Here is a 10,105-nt window from a genome sequence, read left to right on the forward strand (position 1 = left end):
ATAGTACAGGCGATTTTAAAGAGGACCTGTCACACCCCCCATAGTCGAGATTTCCTGATAATGAGCAGTGAAGGAGAGAGAGGAGCGGGGGGGGGGGGGGGGGGGGGGGGGACTGGGAAAAGTCTTTTTGAATGCAGATAATGGCAGATTTGCCTAATAAACCCAATTACAAAGTTTTTTTAAATTGCCTGGACTATTAATTTTTGCAAAAAAATAAATAAATACAACAGTGACCCTTTAAAAAAAAAAAAAAAAGACACATGGTCAGTATTAAAAAAGAGATATGGGTGCGTATGAGCCCCGAAATGGGTGCGTATGAACCCCGAAATGGGTGCGCATTTCATAAAGGGATGTGAACATGACTCTCCCTGATCTAATTCACCAACTGATCAGCACTTGTGACATGTCAGAAGTTTTTAAAAATGATAGTTACAAGGGGTTAAAAGCAGGGTTTATGCTGTCTGTGCATTGTGTAATGGGTATATCACCTGGTGAGAAGGTTTGGGCTTAGAAACATGCATGGCCTGTAGTGTAGTTTTTGGTAGGATAACCCAGTTACTGATCGGACTTGAGGAGGTTTCCATGGCCTGATGTCACCTATGGGTGTACAGGCCAGGGACAAGCTCTGTGCATAGTCTGATGCTGCCGTCTTCCACTCTCTGCGGTCAGTAGTAAGAGAAGGCACAGCTGCCGGATGAGCCAACCATAATGACCAATGCTTACTTATGCATCTGTCTTTTTCTATATGTTTATGCAGGATCGCATAAGAGGAGCCTCAGTCTTGGAGATAAAGAAATAAATCGAATCCCGCCGGCTGTGGAGCAACCATTCCGAGACCGTTCCCAAACCGTTACCGAGAAATCTACCTTACCTGTGATCAGAGACAAGTACAAAGATCTAACAGGAGAGGTGGAGGTGAGGACATCATTATATCCTGTATATATACTGCCCTCTCATCCTTACATCCTGTCTATATATACTGCCCTCTCATTCTTACGTCCTGTATATATATACTGCCTTCTCATGCTTACATCCTGTATATATACTACCCTCTCATCCTTACATCCTGTATATATACTACCCTCTTATCCTTACATCCTGTATATATACTACCCTCTCATCCTTACATCCTGTATATACTGCCCTCTCATCCTTACATCCTGTATATACTGCCCTCTCATCCTTAAATGTTGTATATATACTGCCCCCTCATCCTTAAATGTTGTATATATACTGCCCTCTCATCCTTACATCTTGTATATATACTACCCTCTCATCCTTACATCCTGTATATACTGCCCTCTCATCCTTACATCCTGTATATACTGCCCTCTCATCCTTAAATGTTGTATATATACTGCCCCCTCATCCTTAAATGTTGTATATATACTGCTCTCTCATCCTTACATCCTGTATATACTACCCTCTCATCCTTACATCCTGTATATACTGCCCTCTCATCCTTACATCCTGTATATACTGCCCTCTCATCCTTACATCCTGTATATACTGCCCTCTCATCCTTTCATGTTGTATATATACTGCCCTCTCATTCTTTCATGTTGTATATATACTGCCCTCTCATAGTCTAATTATTTTATTTTATTAGGAGAGTGAAAGATATGCTTATGAATGGCAGCGCTGCTTAGAGAGTGCCCTGCAGGTGAGTGTGCTATCGCACTGTGTCCTTCATGCCTCTTCATTATTGTCTTACACATCAATTTAGACCCCTATTACCGAATCAGAGGTCACCTTTACTCTGGTCATAAATCAGCTTAGGCCACATTCACATCACAGTTCAGCATTTCATTCCACACATGCTCCGGCATAATCTCAATCTGCTGATGTAACGTGCCCAGGGTCACCAGCACCATTGACTTTAATGGCTTGAACATAGTCCGCGAGTGACTACATTTGGACCCAGAAACAATCGGCACACCACAGTCACATTGTGCGGAATACCAATCAGATACCTGATAGGTTCGGCACCTGTCATTTGGACATTTAAAAGCCACCTTTGCTGTTGGTCACAGGTAAATTACTGACATTGGCGGGATGGCATGTGTCAGTCATTAGCGGTGGGTTGCACCTGCTGTGTATGGAGCCAGGTCACTCCTGAGCCCACTTCATACACCCCTTCCCCTGTATAGCCCCTAATTTAATGTGCGGCAGTCAGGAAGGGGTTAATATTACTTATATAAAACAGTAGTATATGTGATGGTATATTGGAAGTCCCCTTCTGTGTACAGCAATAAGTACTTACTGCTTGTTGTTTCTTAGGTCATTAAGAAAGCGAATGATGCTCTGAATGGGATTAGCAGCTCTGCGGTCTGCACTGAAGTTATCCAGTCTGCTCATGGAATGGAATATCTCCTAGGTATGGCTCCATGAGAGTATCAGTGAGTATGAGTATTTATAGGGAACTACAGCAGAAAAAACCATCAAACCCAGCCCATACTATCACAGGGTTCTTCTATTGCCCATCTCTATGCTACCTCTAACTTGCCTGTCCTGCCTGCTGTCTTGATTATAAATCTCTGCAGGGAATAGTTATAGGAACGGCGAGTCCCTTGATGCCTTGCCCTAGACATTATATAGGCAGGTGTGGTCGTCTGTTTATAAGAAGTTTTAGTTATATGGATTAGAGATGAGCAAATTTACAGTAATAACAAAGTGAAGTGCTTTGCTATCCCTGCAATCCACTTATCAGCCGGCCTCCTTATAACTCACTGCCGCTCCTTCCCTGGTGCCTGGGAAATTAATGTATAGTAATGCTTCGTTATGAGCCATAGTAGTGTAAGCCCCTGGGCCAGTCATTGCGTATTGTTATTGTTGTCTTTTATCCAGGTGTGGTTGAGGTATACAGAGTAACCAAGCGAGTGGAATTGGGTATAAAATCCACAGCCGTATGCAGCGAGAAACTGCAGTTGTTGCTAAAAGATATCGACAAACTGTGGAACAACCTGATAGGGTTCATGTCACTAGCCTCCCTAATGGTAAGTGTTTGTTACATAACCTACATTATTAACATTTACATATAACAGGGATGGGAAACCTTCAACCCTCCAGCTGCTGCAAAACTACAATTCCCATCAGCTAAAGCTTTGACTGTCCAGGCATGATGGGAATGGTAGTTTCTCCACATCTGGAGGGCCTGAGTTTGACACCCCTGTTATAAAAGATCAGCTGGGCAGCGTTTAGCTTTCAGAGATCACTGGAAATGGCAATCCTGAGGCGACATTTTACCACAATTGCGAAAATACTGTTAAACACCAGTTTTGAAGCAATTTGAACAAAATTTTCCGCAAAATTGGTGTCATGCTACGGCAGCTTTCGAATTTGTGTTAAAATAACACATATTGTAAAATTACAACACAAATAGAAAATTGCTGAAAAAATTTAGTTATTTTTTACGTAATTATCAAGGTTTGCGGTAAAATAAGGTTTGCTGCGATTTTGCCAAATTAAGAAACAGAATTGTGGACAGTATGAAATTCATAATACAAAAATGAGAATATAAATGTGTAATTATGTTCACATATCTTCTATAAGAAGTCTGCAGCTGGGCTGGCTGCACTGTGCACTGTGCTCTGAATGTCCCACTCACACTTCCTGTATTTTGTCCAAGCCTAAGATGTATTGATAACGGGAAGAGGAGCAGAAACAGTGACATCTAGTGGCCAAAGTTATAACTTTTAATTACACATAATTTTTTAAAATAAGGTGAATAACAAAGGTGCCTCTTTCCAGCTATGCCAAGTTGATTTTAATGACACAGCCCATATAAATTCAACTACAATATCATGACCATTGCACTTATCACATTGGCCTCTAGATGACAACCTGCATTTCCAGATGAGTACCAGGGTACTAATGAAAATGAAACTTAGTAGTTGATCTTTTCCATCCTCCCCACGTGTACTTAGTGATGTTATTGAAGAAGCCAGCCCCTTTGCCCTTCATAGCAATGGTTCAAACAAAGCACCAGTTTTACTATTCTATTTTGCAACACAGAATCATTTTGGATGGTTTGTATCTTTCCTGCAGCCGGATGAAAGTGCATTGGATTTTGCTTCTTGTATGCTACGACCGGGAATAAAAAATGCTCAAGAATTAGCATGCGGCGTGTGTTTGCTAAATGTTGACTCTCGAAGCAAGGTATGTATACAGACAAGCCAGCGTTGTTCATACATGTTATACTCCTAGTAAAAAATAAGGTTTTACACATGTTCCCTAAATGAGCAGAGGTCTATAAATAATTACAGTAATTATCTACTTAGCATTACAGAGGCCTAAAGACTGCAGTATAGAATATATCGGTGATCCTGTTATGTGCCGCTTGAAATTTAGCCTGTCCCATTGATTCAATGGAATTTCTCACTTTCTGCCACTCTCTGCCCAAAGAATTGACATGTCAATTCTTTAGGTGGAGAGCGGAGGCACACGAGACATCCCATTGAATTAGTGGGGCGGACTGACTTTCAAGTGGTGTCCGTGGCGTGGGCTCAGATTGAAATTTCACCACTTTTACTCAGTGTAAACTGGCCTTAACCCATGATGCATTTATGTGGAAAGGAGATCTGTCACTAATTAGATGGAATAAATCACTCATAAGGCTGTGTTCACACACTGCGCTTATTGTGCATTAATGATACGTTTTTTCAGTGGTTTAGTCGCGAATTGTGGTAAAAATGCAACAATAACGGAGAATAAACATCATATATGAACACAGCCTTAGAGCAATCATATACAATGCCTAATTGCCTGGTAGCCTCGGGCTGTGTTTTTGCCACGATTTTACTAAAATTGCTGCCAACTAGTGCTATCTTACCGTAGATGCGCAATTTGTGGGGAAATTGTGCCAAAAACTCAACTAAAACACTGAGCGCAGCCTTGTCCTGAAGCTGTACTTTATCTACCTTTTTTTTTTAAAAAGTGTTTGGTATAGATTTGTAAATTAGCTATTTAAAAAAAAACTCCAGTCTTCCAGTACTTATCAGTGGCTGTATGTCCTGCAGGAAGTGGTGTATTCTCTTCAGTCAGATACAGTGCTCTCTGCTGCCACCTCTGTCTGTCAGGAACTGTCCAGAGCAGCAGCAAATTCCCATAGAAAACCTCTCCTGCTCTGGACAGTTCCTGACATGGACAGAGGTGGCAGCAGAAAGCAGTTTTTTCAGACTGGAAAGAATACACCACTTCCTGCAGGGCATACAGCAGCTGGTAAGTACTGGAAGACTGGACATTTTTAAAAAGAAGTCCTCCATTGATAATGAGATAAAGCTGATTTCTGTGTTACAGAAAATATCACTTTTTTTTTTCTTTTTTCCTCATGGCTTCTGTGCTTTATTTCCATAGGCGTTTAATTCAGAAACCGATCATTTTAAACTTTCCTATGGAGGCCACCAGTATCATGCCAGCTGTGCAAATTTCTGGATTAACTGCGTTGAACCTAAACCTCCTGGTCTTTTACTGCCAGATTTATTGTGATTTTGTGGTGACTTCTTTTAAGGATACCTGGCAGCACTTGTGAGTCCTCTACACAGTTACCGATTCTTCCTCTAGTTTATAGATCCCGAGAATGAATGAAGAATTCTGCGAGTAACATGAAGAGGCCTAGTACTCGGCACTGCCAGTATCATCATCATCCTCCTCCATTCCTTTTATTCCTGACTACTTCTACTTGTGTTGTAAACATTTTAATGTCATTTTATTTATTGAAAACAGTCGCCTGCTGCAATGTAGTAAACTATGCTGGATCGATGTATGGAGCCTCTATGAAAATACCGGGGTGGGATGAAAGAACTAGGACACCACTATATTTACATAGGAAAGTTGAATAGAGATGAGCGAACCTTATGGTTGTCTCCATGTTTTCCAGGGAGCCTTAGAGCTGCTTCCAACTTCTTGAGCCGGCGCTCGGGTTTGCTCATCTCTAAACTTGAATTCTTCCTGAGACGTGTACCATCACCAATACTGCCCCTTTTTTACCTCTCTGTCATGTAGTTTATATTGTTTTATATTCTAAAGTGATTTACTTGTGCTGTTTTGTTTTTTTTGTTTTGTTTTTTTTGTCAGATCTCCCAGAGTACCAAAGAGGAATGACTGTACATGCGGTAGGGGTAATAACTAGCGATAAGTATAACTGGAGCACGTCCAAGTTCCATTGTGCGGCATTTGATTACCTGTCGCTGAAGAAGGTGGATGCGGCCATAGGGAGTCCTGGAAAATCTAGTTGTATCCAGGTTTTCCAGGACTCCTTAGAGCGGCCTCCAACTTCAGCCACTGCTAATCAAATGCTACATGATTGGTCTTGCTCGAGTTACGCTTATCGCTAATAATGACCATTGAGGTGTAGTTTAGCAAAAAAAAAAAAAAAGTTTCTTTCAAATCAACTGATGCCAGAGATTTGTAATTTACTTCTATTAAAACATCTGCAGTCTTCCAGTACCTATCAGCTCCTGTAGGTCCTGCAGGAAGAAAACATCTACTGCTCTGGACAGTTCCTGACATGGACAGAGGTGGCAGCAGAGAACACTGTCAGACTGGAAAGAATACACTACTTTCTGCAGGGCATACAGCAGCTGATAAGTACCGAAAGACTGGAGATTTTTTTTTTTTATAGAAGTAAATTACAAATCTTTATAACTTTCTGACACCAGTTGATTTTTAGCTGAACAACCCCTTTAAATTAAGACCAGAGCTGCTTGTGTTTGGATACTCAGTTATAATCAAGGAAACGGTAGATGAGCACAAAGCAGTTTATACTACTGTCTGTAATACAATGCCCCTAAAACAGGTAAGAGGGTTGTTAGACCTGCACAAGTAATGAGCTGCATCAACAACAATATAAGCTACATTACTGACAAACAAGGGGTGACACTGGTAATGGTGTGTGTGTGAGGAAGACTTGACTATGTATAAAATTGGGGGTCTTCTAATTCAGGGGCGTCAAACTCTGGCCCTGCAACTCCCATCATGCCTGGACAGCCAAAGTTTTAGCCCTGTCTGTCCAGGCGTGATGGGAACTATAGTTCTGTGACAGCTGGAGGGCCTGAGTCTGACACCTGTGTTCTAGTTATTTTGTCCGCCCCCCCACCCCAGATGAAAATCAGCTTTTGTTTTTAGCCATTAAAGGACGCCTGTCGGCCGGATTGCTTCTATATTTTATTTGTATTAAAAGTTTCTCTCCATGTCTGCATCTGTCGGTCATGTGATCAGGAGGAGGTGAGCGAAGCTTTCATGAATATAGAAAACGTCTGTATGAGTATGCTGTGTTCTTTCACGTTAGGAAAAAAAAAGTGTGAGTGTATGTAAAATATAAATATGTTGGGTACACTGGTGGGTCATCTAGGCCTTAGGCTGTGCTCACATTTTGGAGTAGAAACGTGGTTCAAGTAAAGACAATGTGGAATTTATTATGAGGCTGTGTTCCCACACAGTATTTCTGCTCAGTATTTTGCACCCAAAACCAGGAGTGGACTGAAAACACAGGCTATGTTCACACACTGCTGAAATTGAATAGATGGCCGTCATTTAATGTCAAATTATTACTGTTATTTCAAAACAATGGCCGTTGTTTTGAAGTAATGTCAATTGTTTGCCATTAAATGACGGGCATCCACTCAATTTCAGCAGTGTGTGATCATAGCCTTTCTGTGTTTTCAGTCCACTCCTGGTTTTGGGTGCAAAATACTGAGCAGAAATACTATGTGAGAACACAGCCCTATACTAAGTTCCCTATATGTCTTTACTTGAGGACCTTGAACCACCTTTATACTCCATTTATCCTTACTCCTCCCCCTTTTGGGTATAAGGGTTGTCAAGGTTAACCTCCTTAGACAGTACATTTGGCAGGAGACCTCACACTACACTCTGTATTCTGTATCCACATTTTCCCAGACTCCCTAGGGCTGCGTCCAACTTCTTTGGCCACCGGTAATCAAAAGCAGACTCGGACGTGCTGGAGTTGCACTCGTCTCTGCTCCTGAGCGATACACGATGATGATGATTGTGCTCTCATACACCTGGAGTTTGTAGGATCACACATGGATTAACTGGAGATCACTGGTACGATTAATGGTGCGTTTACACGGAGCGATAATACGCCCAATCAAACGATTAACGATTTCGAGATGCCGATGTGTTTTTTTTATAACGATCAGCATTTAGAAGGAACGATATATCGTTTGGAAAAATCGTTATTGCCATCGTTTTAAGATCGCTTAAGCCTGTCTCACACATAGGATGAATCGGTGAAAGACTGTTTACATGAATCGATCTGCAAATTTTTAGCAAACGACCAATGACGATTTGAAAGATCAAAATGAACGATTTCTTGCTTCCTTGACTGTTTGTTTTGTTTACACGAGCCGATTATCGCTCAAATGCAATCGTTATCACAAAAAATTCAAACGATAATATTCAGTGTAAACGCACCATTAGGCTGTGTTCACACATGGCGTTTAATCAGCCTTAATTGTGCATTTTGCTGAAATTGTTATGATATTTTACCGCAATTTGGAAAAAAATGTATAACTCTAAATAAATGCAGTGTTTGAACATAGCCTTATAGCTGTAGATCCATGGCAGTCACTGTGGTCTCTTTGTGTGGGCTTAAGGTGATTGCCTTGTTGGAAGCCCACTCTGGATCAGATTTTTTGTTTTGTTTTTTATCGAGGCCTAAGACACACTAAAGTGATATGTAGCCACCAGAGATGAGTGTACCTCAAGCATGTCCATGTTTTCCAGGTAGCCTTAGTGCTAAATCTAATTTCTTCAGCCACCCATAATAAAATGCCCAGCATTTGGGTTCAGACAAAAAAGCATTTTTATTGTGTTTTACAACTTTGACGCTTTCCGGTGAAATTGCTGCAGAATTTGTGCAATTATGTGACCACTGGGGTTGTCCAAGGAGCAGAAGACGGCTGAAGCAAGCTGCTCCTTGTCACTCACTTTCTGAGATCCCACGTCTCGGAAGGAAGCATGGAGGGGTGGGGCTAAGTTTTAACCATCGATTGGTTGCTGAGGATAGAGAGACCGATGAGCCGATGATCGTGTCATCGGCTGATCGTTCATTTAGGTTCACACCTAAAATCATCGCTCGCCACCCGCGCATCGCTACGTGGAATAGCGGTATGCGGCAGGCCTGGTCCTGGTCCCGCACCGCAGCAGCTTCGGAGCGGCCTGTCTGAGCTGACAGACCGGGAGAAGAAGACCTGCAGCCTGGACAGGTAAAGTATGAAACAAGGGCTGGATGGACATTTTTAACGATTTCCCTGCAGCCCTCTCTAAATGATTGTCGGGCCGTGGAATAGGCCCAGTAAACGAGCGCGGATCTAGCAGATCGGCGCTCGTTTACATCGTTGATCGGGACCTGGTCGGCCAGTGAAATACCACCCCTAGGGTAGCTTCACACACACCGTATCGCAGCGGATTTTCTGCTGCGGATGCACTGCGGAATTTATCTAAATAACTGAACACAGCATCAAATCTGCTGCAGATCCGGTAGGTGTGAAGGCACCCATAATGGGGAAAAAAGATGCAGAATGAAGTTGTCATTGATTATATATATATATATATATATATATATATATATATATATATAATCAATTTATTTATTTTCTACTAAGAGTGCAATAGATCTGGGTTTTTTCTTTTTTTTTTTTTTTTTTTTTTAAAACATACTGAAACAGAAATGAAGAAACAGATGAAAAGTTTAGTGTCGCCCCCAGCTTAACAGTTTAACTTTTTTGTCTATTTTAAATGTGAAAATGTTTCCCTTTACTGACCCGTAAGGTAAATATGTACAATCTTGTTGAGCTGCATTTCCCCCCTAAAACATATCTCCATTACATTTTGAAAAACAAATGTCATGCAGCAATACAGCGCTGTGCACGACAATCAGCTGTGTCATATACATCAGTGTGACCAAGGCACCAACAATCTTCCCTCTAATAGGCTCTGTAACTGGGCACCAATCTAAGGCCGTGTTACCACATTTGCTTTTGAGAGCTGAAAAAAATCCATAATACTGAAATGAAGACGTGTTTTATACATGCATGCATTTTTTACATGTTTTTTTGTGAGCATCACCAGTGAAATGCAG

The 10,105-nt window shown here is 41.4% G+C and overlaps 1 protein-coding gene across 2 annotated transcripts in view; it reads left to right on the forward strand.

Annotated features, from left to right (window-relative positions):
- SYNRG (synergin gamma) overlaps positions 1-7,442 on the forward strand; it is a 46,941-nt gene extending 39,499 nt beyond the window's left edge. The window contains exons 14-19 of one of the 2 annotated variants that reach the window (XM_069971463.1): positions 758-915; positions 1,610-1,663; positions 2,281-2,377; positions 2,848-2,996; positions 4,015-4,158; positions 5,356-7,442. In XM_069971463.1, the coding sequence (XP_069827564.1) occupies positions 758-915; positions 1,610-1,663; positions 2,281-2,377; positions 2,848-2,996; positions 4,015-4,158; positions 5,356-5,487 (734 nt within the window). In that variant the 3' untranslated portion in view covers positions 5,488-7,442. The remainder of the gene's footprint in view (positions 1-757; positions 916-1,609; positions 1,664-2,280; positions 2,378-2,847; positions 2,997-4,014; positions 4,159-5,355) is intronic. The other variant, XM_069971464.1, reaches the window with a different exon arrangement.
- The last annotated feature ends 2,663 nt before the right edge of the window (positions 7,443-10,105 follow it).

Source organism: Dendropsophus ebraccatus, chromosome 5 (assembly GCF_027789765.1).
Source record: "Dendropsophus ebraccatus isolate aDenEbr1 chromosome 5, aDenEbr1.pat, whole genome shotgun sequence".
In the NCBI taxonomy this organism is placed as follows: domain Eukaryota; kingdom Metazoa; phylum Chordata; class Amphibia; order Anura; family Hylidae; genus Dendropsophus; species Dendropsophus ebraccatus.